At 44.7% G+C, this 16,391-nt stretch overlaps 1 protein-coding gene and 1 pseudogene across 1 annotated transcript in view; both read left to right on the top strand.

The window, feature by feature from the left end:
* The window catches only part of LOC147106762 (uncharacterized), a 33,995-nt gene extending 28,942 nt beyond the window's left edge, over positions 1-5,053 (top strand). Inside the window, exon 11 of the mRNA XM_086007850.1 lies at positions 738-5,053. Coding sequence (XP_085863976.1) covers positions 738-1,042 — 305 coding nt within the window. The 3' untranslated portion in view covers positions 1,043-5,053. The remainder of the gene's footprint in view (positions 1-737) is intronic.
* LOC147106753 (natural cytotoxicity triggering receptor 3 ligand 1-like) overlaps positions 1-16,391 on the top strand; it is a 744,151-nt pseudogene that overhangs the window by 72,068 nt on the left and 655,692 nt on the right.

Genomic DNA, 16,391 nt, shown 5'->3' with positions numbered 1-16,391 from the left:
GGCATGAAGTGACTGTGTGCTAAATAGTTGAATTGATACTGACTGTCCTACTTATCTCCTGCAGCTCTCCTTCTGTCTGTTCCCAAAGGGTGCTATTTTCATAATTGTTTCAAATTTAATAAATATCTCTGATATGGGAAACATTTTTTGCACATATGTGAATAAATTATACCAACAATATAACTTTTAACTATTTTTAAAATGTTACGGTATAGCACTGTAATCTCACACTTTCATAGTTCCCAATTTGAAAATCAGATTTCCTTCTTGTATCTGCATTCTTGAATATTTTACTTGCTTCCCTCTTCCATGGCCCCATCTCCATTATCCCTTCAACTCCAAGTCTACTTCACTAAGACAGGAGGACAGCTGGATGGTCTCTGGCTGCTGCCATGGTCATTGTTATTTTATTGGCCTCTCTTCTTGGACATCAAGGCTCGTGATTTATGGAGGGGCATCTGTGACTCTTGGTAAAATGGCTCATCTCTCGTAGAATATTCCATGGCCATGGTGTACATCTCCTGATTCCAAGCTTTTCGGCAGGAAATGCCAATTGATGGCTGCGTTCAAATGTCAGAAGTAGCTGGGATTAAAATAAAAAGTCCCTAGTCTAGGAGCGCAGAGCTCTGCTGCTGGAACCAGCAACTTTCCTTGTGCTTTCATTATAAAATCAAATCTATATTTTTGTCACATTATTAAGGGTTTTGCATTATTTATTTCAAATTTTATTCCAACAGATCATTTTCAGGCGGTGTCGAGGGTAACTTGCCAAACAGAAAATCCTAAAGCTGACCAACCCGTAACTCTTTCCTGCACTGTTAAAGGAGTCACCATAGCAGATGCTCACATCACCTGGTACAGAGAAGTTTACCCCATTGAAGATATGAGCTGTATTGAAAACACAGCATTTGCAACTGGTAAAGGTTTCACCACTACACTAACATATATACCAAGGCAAGAAGATGACAATCGTCTGTTCCAAATTGATGTTATCACTGAGATGGACCCTATTAGCAGATCTTTCAACCTGAAATTAAGTTGAGTTGGTGTGGCACTTTCTGGATCAGTAAGCAATGAGTTGTGGTTTTGATACAGAAGATGGCAGCAACTTCCCTATTTTGATCCCTCTCATCATGTATAATATATTAGAATGTTATCCATCTGAATGAGTGAATGAAATGATTTATGGTCAACTTCAGTTTTATTTTTATATTTTATTACCTATGATATAAGTTTCTTTTTCTGATTATCCTGGATCTTCATAACATATATCACTTTTATCCAAGTTATATTAACGATACAGTATTTTTGTTTCACCTTCATTCATTTCATTAATTAGAGGAATGATTATAAGCAATGGTGGAAAGCCATTGAGTAGTTATATATAGAAACTGTTTGAAAGAATGAGCTAAAAGACAGGCCTTCAAAGCCACTCTGATAAAATAGAATGACTGTTCTGCAGTGAATGAAAGAGAGGGACAAATGTAATCTTTTAGTGTGAAGGGAGAGCAGAGAGAGACGAGTGACTGCTAAATGCAGCTATAGTTTGTTATGCAGACTGTGGAGGGTGAGATAGAAGTGAGAAAGGAAAAAGAGGGTAGGTTGTGAAGAGACCATGCGTGATATCTCCTCCATTGTTGCCACTTGCCACGGTCATGACATGGCCTGTGATATCCAGCATGTCCGCCTCGACTGGGGAGAGAGTGTGCAGGTGGTCTCTGGCGTCTCCGGTCGCCATCTTCTGCCTGATTTGTGTGCAACTTTCTCCTGCAAGAAAAAAAGTGAGTGTGTTGGTGACGGCCACAATATTCCCAGCATGGTCGAATAGTACATGTTCTGTGCAAGGTGTGAGTAAGTGAGGGTTGCAATAGTGGTGAGAGGAGGAAGGTGGGGTGGTGCAGTGATTGTAGGAGAGTGAAGGGAAGCGGGGGAGGAGAGTGTTAGTGTGGCTGTAGGTATGAGGAGAGAACAGTTAAGGTGGGAGGTAGAATTCGCACCTTGACAACGCTGGGGATGTCATTAAACTTTCTTCAGGATTGTAGCCATGTCGTGGGAGCTGAGCTAAGCTAAGTTGGCATTGGCATCCTCAGCCACCTCTTCTCACTGATGATGAAGGTGTTGCCTGGAGGGCTTTCTGCCCCCCTTCCCCAGGTGGAATAGGACCTCCTTTCTCCCACCTGGACCAGAGCCTCCAAAGCTGCATCGGAGAACCAACGGAGGGTCTGACGAAGGGTCATCGACCTGAAACGTTAACTCTGTTTCTCTCTCCACAAATACTGCCTGACCTGCTGAGTATTCCCAGCATTTTCTGTTTTTATTTCAGGTTTCCAGCATCCGCAGTATTTTGCTTTTGTATTAGTGAGATAAATTTAACAGACTCGGTGATGCTGGAGATTTTCATTAAAACTGCAATTGAAAATCCAGCCCAGTGTCATTACAATATGTGCCTGTGCCTTTGTTTTAGTTCTAACCATGGGTGACAATTCCATTTAATATTTTATCCTTTTCATAATCTATTAAAATTAATAAGTAATGCATATGTGCTTTGGAACAATTGGATGCAGCAGTTGACAGTTGTGGGTTAGATCTTGTTGGCATATGGAACTCAATTAATTCAGCTTCTGAAAGGTGTTCATGTTTAGTTCATTCAGTATAGGGAAAAAATGTGGTTGGTATTGTAGCCAGTTCCTGCAGCAAGAACACATTCAACTTAAATGATACCAACATTAAAGGGTCAAACGGCTGTACTGTAAAGGCAGTTTTGTCAAATTGACCAATCATAAACTGACCAAACTTCGTATCCCAGTATAACGTGAGGAACCAACTAGGCTTTTAAAAGGAATTTATAATACACGCTCTGGATTAAACAGGATAAGAACCACAGACACGACTCTTTTACTTCATGAATACTCTAACCAAGGAAGTGGCTGAAACAATCAAACCACACAATGGCATGTGTTTGTAATTGTAATCGAATTACAGTATGCAGACGATGCTTGCATCTGCGCTCATTCGGAGGTCGAACTCCAAACCATCGTCAACACCTTCACCGAAGCGTATGAGAGCATGGGCCTTACACTAAACATCCGTAAGACAAAGGTCCTCTACCAATCTGCCCCCGCCACACAGTACTGCCCCCCCACCCCCCTGATTATCAAAATCCACGACAAGGCCTTGGACAACGTGGACCACTTTCCATACCTCAGGAGCCTACTGTCAACAAGGGCAGATGTCACCGACGAAGTCCAACACCACCTTCAGTGTGCCAATGCAGCCTTCGGTCACCTGAGGAAGAGAGTGTTTGAAGACCAGGACCTCAAACCCGGTACTAAGCTCATGGTCTACAGAGCAGCAGTGATACCCACCCTGCTGTATGCCTCAGAGACATGGACCATGTACAGCAGGCACCTCAAAGCACTGGAGAGGTACCACCAACGCTGCCTCCGCAAGATCCTGCAAATCCATTGGCAGGATAGGCGCACCAACGTCAGTGTTCTTGCTCAGGCCAACATCCCCAGCATCGAAGCTTTGACCATGCTCAATCAGCTCCGATGGATGGGTCACATTGTCCGCATACCCGATACGAGACTCCCAAAACAAACGCTCTACTCGGAGCTCCGACATGGCAAGAAAGCCCCAGGTGGGCAGAGGAAACGCTTCAAGGACACCCTCAAAGCCTCCTTGAAAAAGTGTAACATCCCCACTGACACCTGGGAATCCCTGGCCCAAGACCGCACAAAGTGGAGGAGAACCATCCGGGAAGGCACCGAACACCTTGAGTCTCTTTGCCGGGAGCAAGCGGAAGCCAAGCGCAAGGAGCGCACGTCAACCCAAGCACCCCACCCACCCGCCCCTTCAAGCACCATCTGCCCCACCTGTGACAGAGACTGTAGGTCCTGCATTGGACTCATCAGTCACCTGCGAACTCACTTTTAATGTGGAAGCAAGTCATCCTCGGTTTCGAGGGACTGCCTAAGAAGATGTGTTTATGTAAATTCAACTGACTATCCTGTCCAATGAAACTCCTTGGTCCAGCTGTTAACCAGATTAACAATTGGTTCCACTGAGTCTGGAACGGCTCCCTCATCTTTTGGAAATATTAATACCAGGATTGTCGTTGGATTGAAACCCATTCACTAACCTTTCAAACTGATGATAAGCAAGTAAGTGTCTAATCAAGATGTGTGATTCTTAGGCAGTGATAATGGTCGAACATCAAACAGGATGAAGACATTTCTTTTTGTATTGTATGGTTTGAAATCGAACAGAATGGCAGAAAGACAAGATTAAGATGGTACAGTCAAAAGGGGAAGGGTTTGCGTCAATCTATTGTCACGGATTTTGATCTTTTGCATTATAAAAGGGTGTGTTTAGAAACGGGTGCAACTTGCAAGGAAACTGCGGACGAATTTGATCACCCGTACAGATGAAAACATACTGCTCCACCCAACTGAAGAAACTTCGCAGATTCCAAGACTGGGATCACGTGGCGACGGCAGGCCCCAAAGGACACAAAGAGCGAACCCCAAAAATGCAACCGGCTTAACTGACAGGATTCGAACTGTCAAGAAACCCCCATTGGTGAGCATAATCCCTAGCCCCTTTTAGCACAATTTAGTTAGATATTGGGGGTGGGACAAGGGTAGGGGGATTATTAATGTGATTTTCCCTCATTGTGCCGTGAGTTCCCCATTCTTAATTAAGTGTACTCTTGAATGTCTGTAACTACTCCAGTAATCTTAAGTGTGTAATTTTATTGTGACTAATAAAATACAGTTTTTCTTGCACCAAACCAGTTGTCTACTCCAATTTTGTATCGCAACCCGTACCTAAGTCCGGAGTCTAGAACCCAGGGGTGTGGGAGCGATTCGAACTGCTCAAAACAGTCGGGGGCAAAGCTGACCCCACACACTACCCCCTACAGAAATGGGTGAGTGGTGTTTGAAATTAAAGAGTTAAAGGGAATGGTGTATGTTGGTATTGTTTGGAGTTATAAGGGGACAGTGCATTGATATTTGTATGTTATTTGTAGTACAATAAATAATTAAAGGCATACTGAGTTGTACTGAGTTTGTGAACCTTGAACATTTTACTCCACCCGAAAGGTGTTCAAGTCAGGATTCTGGAATTATAAGACGGGTGGTGTGAGTTCACCTACCTACAGATTAAAATTCAATATAGGGAAAAAATGTGGTTGGTATCATTGGAGAGAGAGACGGACAGATTTCACTTAGCAACAGTTGGTGTTTGCAACCAACCAGCCTTGGATATTTTCAGAATAGAATGTTTAGATTAGAAACACTAGGGGCAAAATTGGGTGCCTTTGTGCCTTCCGTTCCAAGGGCGCTAACGGGACACACATGGCTTTGCAACCGGGTGCAGCGCTGACATCGACTCCTGCCATATTCGGCGGGAGCTTTGAGGCGTCGCTACAACTGTGAGCACCGATTTCCTTCACCCAGAGATTGTGACGTCATCGCCATGTGCAGCGCCCAGTAGCGCCCCGGACCCGAAATTGACTTCCACCCCCTGCAGAAGCGCCAGTTAAAAACACCGACAGCTGCAGGAGGTGTACATCGGGCGGGCGGGCGGCCGCTTCGGGGGCGATGCTTAAAGGCGAGGTGGCCGAGGTAAGTTAACAAAAAACGTACCTTTCTTGTTTCGTGGGTTCCTGCCCATGATCGATCAGCCTGGCACTCTGCTTGAGCTGCCTTGGTGGTCCAGGTAGGTCCTTTTTATATTGTAGAGCCTGCAGCAATGGCCCTTTCCTTTAAGGGAGGAAAGGAGCCTTTGAACGTTGTAGCGCTGCTGAAGTCTCCGTCCCACCTGCTGCCGAACACAAACGGCAATTTTTTCAAAAGTTTGAAATTGTTAGCGCCCAGCACTAACTTTTAAAAATGAGCGCCCCAAACGGGGCGATAGTAAATTTCACCCCCGTTATGTTAGGATAAGAAAGTCTAGAGACCAGAAGGTTTATGCTTACCACAGCAAAGTCACGATGTTTTTATATGCTTCTAACGTTGTTCACGTGTGTTCAAGAAAATGCAGACTTGCGTCTCTGGACTATGCAGTAGCCAGAGACACCATATTAGGTAATGCTTGCTCCAGTTTGATAAGAAAATGGTGTATAAATGTAAGCTTTTTCCTTTATTCAAGCAGCACGAAAGGACCCATGCCTAGGTTTGTGTGGTCTATCTGTGACTGTACTCCGCTTGTAAATTGCTTTCTATGCTGAATTTAAAGAATAAAATGATTACAACGAGAAGACTGAACTCGTTACTACTCAAGTGAACAACAGAACTCTGTTTTAAGTCAACATTGGCGAGCAAGGCAAGGTATGAGCCTGCAGCTATTTGTTCTGATAACCGGGGAAGTGTGACCTAGACCATCAAGAACTCGATCGGGATGATCAGGAGGTAGACTACTTCCACCATCGGCAACTTATGGTGATGATTACATTGCGGGGCACAGGATAAAAACCTATACGTATGAATAGTAAACATTTTATGGACGTATAGCAGATAAAAAGTTATATGGTGTCTTAACATAACAGTGGCTGAAGAACCATTGTACTAATCATATAGTGCTCAATCTCATAGGCATCATAGAAAGGGGGAGATTTTTTTTATTTGTTTATGGGATGTGGTCATCGCTGGCAAGGCCAGGATTTATTGCCCATCCCTAATTGCACTTGAGAAGGTGGTGGTGAGCCGCCGTCTTCAACCGCTGCAGTCCGTGTGGTGAAGGTGCTCCCACAGTGCTGTTAGGTAGGGAGTTCCAGGATTTTGACCCAGCAACGATAAAGGATCGGCGATATACTTCTAAGTCAGGCTGGTGTGTGACGTGGAGGGGAACTTAGAGGTGGTAGTGTTCCCATGCGCCTCATGCACTTATCCTTCTAGGTGGAAGAGGTCGCGGGTTTGGGAGGTGCTGCCGAAGAAGCCTTGGCGAGTTGCTGCAGTACATCTTGTAGATGGTACACACTGCGGCGATGGTATGCTGGTGGTGGAGGGAGTGAAAGTTTAAGGTAGCGGATGGGGTGGGAAACTACAAGGGTATGAGGGATAAGTTGGCCATGGTAGATTGGGAGACTACACTTAACAGTATGAAGGTGGACATACAATGGCTAACATTCAAGGAAATAATGCATAATTTGCAACAAACATATATTCCTGTCGGGCATAAAAACCCAAAAGGAAAAGTGATCCAACCATGGCTAACAAAAGAAATTAAAGCGAGTATTAAGTCAAAGGAGGAAGCTTATAAAGTTGCCAAAAAAAGCAGTCAGCCTGAGGATTGGGATCTTTTTAGAAATCAGCACAGGGGGACCAAGAAATTCATAAAGGAAGGGCTGATGCAACCACACTCCACAGGGAAAAGCAATCAAATACCTATATCCAATGTCAGACACAATACAACGATAACAGCACTATCAAACTCCATGTGCTCAGGCCAAGGCAATCGAGTACCTATCACCAATGTCAGACATAACACCACCTACCTCACAACCACTGCCACCAGTGCGACAGACTCCGGTCATACCTGATTTGAAAAGCTATCAGGATACTGACCCCGATGTGGTAATGGCTAAAGAGGCCATATGCCATGGGAAGGATCTTCCTCTGCCCTTCGCACCCAGTATTCTGCCCTTGCAGCGCGTTCCTATGCAGAGCTAGACAGGTAGCTAACAACTTGATATCTTCCCATAAAAATCACAAGGCTTGACTTTTCTTGTAAAACTTTACTGAAAGATTCTTATTGTGAAACTGAAATACAATACAGAAATGGAAGCACACATTAGTATACAAGCACATAACTGATATGCATACACAAATTTAGGTACGCCTGAGCAACACAGTACATTTGGCATGTAACTTACCAAACACGTGGAAACACAGCTTACTGTGAATATACATTTAGCAAACTGGAAGGCATTCTCTTTAAATTAGCCCTGTACATAGTGCATCAAAATACAGCTACAAGTTAACCAGCTAGACAGAGAGCGAGCACTTCACGGCTAGCTGTGTAAGTTTGCTTATAGAGAAAAGTTACAAACTAAACATTTTCTGCAAAATATAGTGTACACTAATCATCTATAACATTCTCAAGTACTTACAGACAAATAGTATCCAAGGCTCAAGCGTGGCAACAATATAACTTCCCAGACCATGTGTGGCTGTAGGTCTGTGATATACAGTAGTTTACTGTGCTTTTACTGCAGTTGCTAGGTACCAAATATCCACTAGGTGGCGGCACACAATGGGAATCGACCCAAATTACTCAAACCCCTGAATTAACTGGAAAACTAACATAAACTCCTGAAGAAAGACAGCACACTCCCTGCTTGGTACAATTGTACCACTACAGATACAAAATAAACCTAAAGAAAACGTCCTTTGGCTGTAAACATACTCAGAATCCTTTCTCTAGGTTTCTTGAGAAAGGAGGACTACGATCTCTGAGACTAGCCTCAGAAACACTTTGACAATCTTCACCTCCACCTTGCGGACCCTCTTGTCCCTGCTCGGCAGAGTTTTGACAACCAGTCTCACTGGCCTTCTGTGTGCTTGGCTGTCTTTCAGCAAGACAACATCTCCCACTTTGACATTTGGCTTGTCTTCTGTCCATTTCCTACGGCTCTGTAGGGTGGACCAATACTCTCCTCTCCATCTCTTCCAAAAAGTGTCTGCAAGACACTGGACTTGCTTCCACTGCTTCCCGTGCAGCTCAGCCATGTCGAAGTTTCCAGAGGGGGCTGAAATAGCACTCATCTTTTGAGTCAGGAACATCGTTGGGGTGAGGACTGCAGGCATGTCTGGGTCGGTAGACACCGGCGCCAGGGTTCTCCTGAGTGAGCAGAGGTGCTTCATAGCTTGTTCCCTGTTACTCGGAAGACGGCATCTAGGAGAGTGAAATGGTAAGGGTGCCACCCAGCTGTGTCCATCGCCCTGGTAAACCTCCTCATCCATGATGGTTAGGAAAGCTTTGTCGTCCATGGATAGTGCTGGCTTGTCATCATCCTTGGACCTTTCAAACACTGAGCATCCTAGGCTGTCTGTGCTCACAGTGGGGCCTGCCTCTTCCTCACAGGCAGAGGAGGTTGACCTATGATGCTGCGTCATGTCATCGTAGTCTTCCTTTACCTGGATCCTGTTTGGGCATGGGCTGAGACAGGATGTGCGACCGTTGTGCAACACGTTTGCTTTATAGACGTTGACATCCGCTGGTTTGTGGACTGTTCCCAGGCAAACTCCACCCACGAGGACCCATCCCAGGTCAAGCTGCTGCGCATAAGGAGCATTGTGGGGCCTGTTGATTTGCTCACGCACCTTGTGCACCCTTAAGATGTCTCTTCGCAAGAGCAGGAGGATTGGAGCGTCCGGGTCCACAGCTGGAATCTTGTTGGCAACTGACTGTAGGTGGGGCTGATGGCGTGCGACCTCTGGGGAGGGAATTTCCGTCCTATCATCTGGCATCATGTCACACTCAATTAAGGTGGGGAGGGGAAGCTGTAGTTTCCCATCCATGAACTCGATCATGAAGTTGCCGACTCTCCTACCCGTAGTCTCTGTTGTCCCTGAACAGGTTTTTAGCGTGTACGGAGCTGCGCTGGCCTTGACTTCAAAGAGATTGAAGAATTCTGTCTTCGCTAGAGACTTGTTACTTTGCTCATCAAGCACTGCATACATCTTGATTGCCTTCTCCTTTCTCCCTGCAGGATATGCTTTAACCAAGCTGATTTTGGAGCATGAGCGTGGGCTGCTTGCATTTCCACAAACCTCTGTACACTTGAAGGTGACTGAAGAAGATGTGCTTTCGCTTTGCTCCCCGCTATCCTCTTTGTCAACCGCAGCACTCTCGGTGGTTGAAGGAGGAGGACCTGGATGCAGGGCTGCGATGTGTTTTTCACTGTTGCACTCGAAGCACTTGATTGTCGCCTTGCAGTCTTTTGCCATGTGCATAGTCGACCCACAACACCTGAAGCAGATACGATTCTCTTTCAGGTATGATTTGCGCTCATCAATAGGCTTGTCTCTAAAGCTTCGACACTTTTTGAGTGGGCGGGGCTTCTTGTGTATTGGACACTGACGATCTGGGTCATCCACTTTATTCCCAGCAGAACTGGATTGGTTGACTGAGGGTTCGGCTGGAACATCTCTTTTGTGCACGCTCACAGAGGCTTTGTTGCTGTACTTTGTGGGTTTCTCTGTTCTCGAAGGAGCGTAACTGCTGGAGGTGGAGAAAGTGAAACTTGGATCATTCCTCACCTTTGCCTGTTGTTGGACAAACCTGGAGAAGAGAGAAAAGGGGGGAAATGCCACTCCATTGTCCTCCTTGTACTTGGATCCCTTAGCTATCCATTTCTCTTGAAGGTTGTAGGGGAGCTTTTCCACTATTGGGTTTACCCCACGAGCTGTATCCAAATACGAGAGGCCTGTCAGGTAACCTTCTCCCTTAGCACACTCCAGTTCGAGGAGAATGTCACCCAGTTCTCGGAGCTCGACATTATCTTTGTTGGTTAGCTTTGGAAAGTCCTCAATCTTCTTGAGCAGTGCGTGTTAAATGAATTCTGGTGCCCCATAACAGTCTTTGAGACGTTGCCAAACCAGGTTGAGGCCTGCTGTGGGATTGCGGACGTGCGCTGAGTGAATTCTCTTCACCTGTTCTGACGACTCAGCTCCGAGCCACTTTGTCATCAAATCTAGTTCTTCTCTGGCTGACAGATTCAAGTCCTTGGTGGTACTCAGGAAGGACGCTTTCCATGACCAATAATTTTCAGGACGGTCATCAAATTCTAGAAGACCTGAACTTAACAATTCTCGGCGGATGAGGTACCTAGCGAGGTCTTGTGCACCTTGTGGCTCGGGTGAGGACTGCTTGGCTGGATTGGCCGAGTGCTGTGGAGGTCTCTGCAGGTAAGTCTTACTTGTTTCTTCTCTTTTAAGCTCAGTGTCTCCGAAAACAGGCTGTTTGTTACTGTGGTGAGTAGCTGGTTCTGCGTCGAGATACCTGGATGTTTCCTTGAAGAACAATTTGGAGTGTTGTTGGACATACTCACTTGTACGTTGCACTGGACTGAGGGGCTGTTCTAGAACATATGCTTCATGGCTGTGCTCCCCGCCTTCGTTCTCCTCACATTCTTCATAAGCTGCAGCTTCAGCTTCAGCGGCAGCTCTCTGGCTTTGGAGAATGTGGAGACTGGCGTCGAGGTCAGCTCTCTGCTTCGTAAGGTCAACTCTCTGCTTCATCACACTAGCTTCTTTTTCAGCGAAGGACAATTGAGCCTGGGCAGCTTTTGCCTTGGCATGTGCTTTGGCGGCTGCAGAAGCTGTCGATGATGACGGTCTGCTGGACCGCCGAGATGATCTGGAGGATGCTTTAGAGGACTGTGACTTGGCATCATTTGCTCAGAGAGGCTCATGCTTCTCGGTTGGCTGGTCGACGTCCTCTATGGTATATTGTCTTCCTGAGCGTAGACTCATGGCAGCTGAGTGGTATCTTCTTGTGCTTGAGCCCGCTGTGCTGTTGTCTTTTCACTATTCTGCCCTTGTAGCGCGTTCCTATGCAGAGCTAGACAGGTAGCTAACAACTTGATATCTTCCCATAAAAATCACACGGCTTGACTTTTCTTGTAAAACTTTACTGAAAGATTCTTATTGTGAAACTGAAATACAATACAGAAATGGAAGCACACATTAGTATACAAGCACATAACTGATATGCATACACAAATTTAGGTATGCCTGAGCAACACAGTACATTTGGCATGTAACTTACCAAACACGTGGAAACACAGCTTACTGTGAATATACATTTAGCAAACTGGAAGGCACTCTCTTTAAATTAGCCCTGTACATAGTGCATCAAAATACAGCTACAAGTTAACCAGCTAGACAGAGAGCGAGCACTTCACGGCTAGCTGTGTAAGTTTGCTTACAGAGAAAAGTTACAAACTAAACATTTTCTGCAAAATATAGTGTACACTAATCATCTATAACATTCTCAAGTACTTACAGACAAATAGTATCCAAGGCTCAAGCGTGGCAACAATATAACTTCCCAGACCATGTGTGGCTGTAGGTCTGTGATATACAGTAGTTTACTTTACTGCACTTACTGTGCTTTACTGCACTTTACTGTGCTTTTACTGCAGTTGCTAGGTACCAAATATCCAGTAGGTGGCGGCACACAATGGGAATCGACCCAAATTACTCAAACCCCTGAATTAACTGGAAAACTAACATAAGCTCCTAAAGAAAGACAGCACACCCAGTAAGAACTCACTTGTCCTACATGAAGAGGTTTTTAACCATGAGGATGGCCCCAAATTGACATGGGTCACCCCTCTCTGTCTTAGAAAAGAGTTGATTCTGTATATGCATCACATTGTGGAGCATGCCTCTGTTTCTCAGTTATGGAAATATTACACAGTTGCTACTGGTGCCCAATGATGCACCAGGATGTTTAACATCATCTAGCTTTGTGTCTCAGTTGTGCCCAAATGAATCCGGTACCAACTAAACAAAAGGTCCCGATGGGTACCTCGCACCTGAATAATGATCCATGGAAAACATTGCAGATTGACTCTACAGGCCCATTATCCACAGCAAAAGGAGGGTATTGGTTTATCTTAGTGGTTTTATATATATGTTTACCTGGTGGATCGAAACCTTTCTAGCCCATAAAAACTTATGCGGTTACCACGGCAAAGATTTTGTGGGAGCAAATTTTTACCAGATGGAGTTTTCCAAAAAGGATAGAAAGTGATAATGGATCACATTTTACGGCAGAAGTGATGCAACACCAGTGCCGCCTCATCGGTGTGGAGCAATATTTCCACATCCCCTACCACCCGCAGTCTATGGGATGGTGGAACACTTGAATCGCACTCTGAAAACAGGGCTGAAGAAAGCTGTCATGCAGGGAACTGATGATCTGGTTAAGACCAGTACTGATTGGGTTATGGTTTTGCCTGGTATTCTGATGACCACACCAGTGAGCTCTGCGGGCTGATTTGAGCTGATGACAGGCCGACAGAAGTAAATTGCACATCCAAATGAGGTTCCACGCCCCATTGCTACTCACCAGATCCATAACCAGTTCCTCCAGAACCTCCAACAATCTTTACAGTCTACTCTGCTCCATGTAGTGGAGAAGATGGGTGCTACCCATTTTAACACCACCAGGGACGACCACCCCACCTATTGCATTAACTACTTGATTGGCGAGCAAGTCATGCTTAAAACTTTTTTAAAAGGGGGGGCCTGGGAGGCTAACTGGGAAGGTCTAAATAAAATCATGGACAAATTGGGAGAAACAAACCTTAAATTAGCCATCCAGAAACGAGGGAAGAAACCACAATATGTGTGGTACAAGAAAAAGAGGTCAGATAACTAGATGGAGAATAAATGCTGCATTTGATTTTATTTTAACAGGAACAGGATGTGGAGAGTCATTGTACTACTGCTGACCTCTACCAGTGCGAAACAACAACTGGAAAGAAGATGGAACTGTGTAACAAGCCCAGTCGGCCTGAATGGATCCAGTGATGAATGCAACTGGAGGGTGCAAATACCAGAAGGGGGTGGGTTACTAATACGATGTCATTGTATGGGAAATAATACTTTCGGTGTAACTAAGATCATGTTTAAGTGGATCAAAATTCAAGGACCTATCAGCAGCAAAATTGTGGACTTGGGGATCCCGTATAAAGGAGCCTTAATAATTAATGCTAATTAAAGTGAGTTGAAACAAAAATTGAACTGGCTGAGAATTTGGAAACATAGCTTTCCCAAAGATGCGCTAGGAGTGGGACGCTCCCGTGATGGACAGTACTAGCCGTTTAACTGCAGTATCTGCAAACTTTGTTTATATTAATGCAACAGATGTTGAGGAAAAGCTTGAGCATGTGTTCAACTCGAGCCTACAAGATTATACCTGCCCACCTCAAAGACCAAACCCAAATAGAAACAGACTCGAAGTAATCAAATCCGGCACTGTACTATATAATGTTGCCCATTTTGAGATTGTACCAGTGTTATTGAATATGAAACTGGACATATCCAAAAAGCTTGTCATTGTAATTATACAGATATATTGCATAGAATGTTGCAAGCCTTAGTGGAAAAGGAGGGAGAAAAGCGTAAGGGATTAGAAGAAGAATCAGATTGGTAGGAAGATAGGCATAAGGAGGCTAAGAAATGAAGGAAGAGCGGGCTAATGGGATGGCTGGGCATAGGAGCAACAACAGGTTTGTCTGGAATGAACTGAGCTGATATACAGGGAATGTGGGAACATGATGAGGTGATGAGGAAGCAATTGAAAGACATTTTATCCAAAATGAACCAAGAAGTGGGAGATGATTTAATGGAACAACAAAACACCTTATTATCTACTGAGGAGTTAGTGAGAGAATTGGGCAAAATACAGAAGAGAATTAATCAGTTAATAAATAATAATGAGGCCAATGAAAAACAGGAGACAATGAGAGGTATTATGTGTAGCCTGTATGTGGCTTTTGTGATGAACATAATCCAGAAAGGAATGGATCAAATAAAGGGACGTGAGGTGCCTCTGTTTATTCATGAGAAACAAATGAGAAGGTGGTTTAACATCTCGAAGAATTCAGAGAATAAATAGGACTATGATTTGATGCAGAAAATGGGAATTCCATTTCTGGCCCCTAGGGAAGGGGAAAGAAATGAAGATATTATACCAGTGGTATGGGTCTTGGCTTTGTTAAGGGAAAATGGAAATGAAATGAAACCTTGGAAGGTGTATAGGGTAGAATCGATTGGAATGGTGGAAGACTACGAGTTAGGTCTGATCCATGAACAGTATGAGGAATATCAAAGATATCTGATTAAGAAGGGAGGAACTTGGATAGCACCAGATATGCAGTGTTGTACAGTACTCTGAAAGGGACAACATGGGTTTGTAGATGTGACGTAGTCCATCCACATACTGTTCCAGCTTGTGGGTGCACTCTCGTAAAAGAATCACCAAAATGCCAGATTGGAATAAGTAAATGGGGCGAAGACCAAACTAATACCGTGTATAAAGGAAAAGGACAGTATTGTGTGACTACCATGACCACTCATATGACTGTGGGTTTAACCCAATGTCCCATACTAGAACGCCAGTTTTATTTGACTCCAACGAGAAACAGTCGTATCGGTGCTAAAACATTGGTACCGGTAGATCATCATAATACCACTTATCTGCAGGTGAGACTGCCTCTGGAGGATGAAGCCATTCGAGGCATTCTGCATATGGGACACGATATACCTCTCTTGCGCTGGCTTTAAAGGCCATAATTGAGCGACCTAGGACATCCCAGAAACACATAGTGCAAATGATGCAGACAAATAGAGAGACAAATCACGAGGCTTGGGAATCATGAATGGCGGGAAGTAGTATCTAGTGTGCAACTACATCCTTGGGCTAGATTTTTCCAGATGGAATTGGTGATAGCACAGATAATAGCTTTAGGGATTCTGGTCATTGTGTTATGTGTAAGGACGTCCATAAGGGACATAGGGGGAGAAATTCGGTTGGTTAGTGCCTTCCGCTAGAAACATAGAAAAATAGAAGCAGGAGCAGGCCATTTGGCCCTTCGAGCATGCTCCACCATTCAATATGATCGTGGCTGATCATGTATCTCATTACCATATTCCCGCTCTCTTCCCATACTCCTTGATGCCTTTTGTGTCTAGAAAGCTATCTATCTCCTTCTTAAATATATTCAGTGACTTGGCTTCCACAGCCTTCTGTGGTAGAGAATTCCATAGGTTCACCACCCTCTGAGTGAAGAAATTTCTCCTCATCTCAGTCCTAAATGTCCTACCCCTTATCCTGAGACTGTGACCCCTCGTTCTAGACGCCCCCAGCCAGGGGAAACATCCTCCCTGCATCCAGCCTGTCTAGTCCTGTCAGAATTTTATACGTTTCAATGAGATCCCCTCTCATTCTTCTAAACTCTAGTGAATACAAGCCTAGTCGACCCAATCTCTCCTCATACGACAGTCCTGCCATCCCAGGAATCAGTCTGGTGAACCTTCACTGCACTCCCTCTATGGCAAGTATATCCTTTCTTATGTAAGGAGACCAAAACTGCACACACTACTCCAGGTGTGGTCTCACCAAGGTCCTGTATAACTGTAGTAAGACATCCTTGTTCCTGTACTCAAATCCTCTTGCAATGAAGGCCAACATACCATTTGCCTTGCTAACTGCTTGCTGCACCTGCGTGTTTGCTTTCAGTGACTGGTGTACAAGGACACCCAAGTCCCTCTGTACATCAACATTTCCCAATCTATTACCATTTAAATAATGCTCTGCCTTTCTGTTTTTCCTACCGAAGTGGATAAATTCACATTTATGGTCGACCG

Source organism: Somniosus microcephalus, chromosome 15 (genome assembly GCF_052327205.1).
Source record: "Somniosus microcephalus isolate GS21.2 chromosome 15, FLI_Smic_1.0, whole genome shotgun sequence".
Classification (NCBI taxonomy): domain Eukaryota; kingdom Metazoa; phylum Chordata; class Chondrichthyes; order Squaliformes; family Somniosidae; genus Somniosus; species Somniosus microcephalus.
The sequence above is the reverse complement of the archived record's forward strand: the minus strand, read 5'-3'. Positions and strand labels throughout refer to the sequence as shown.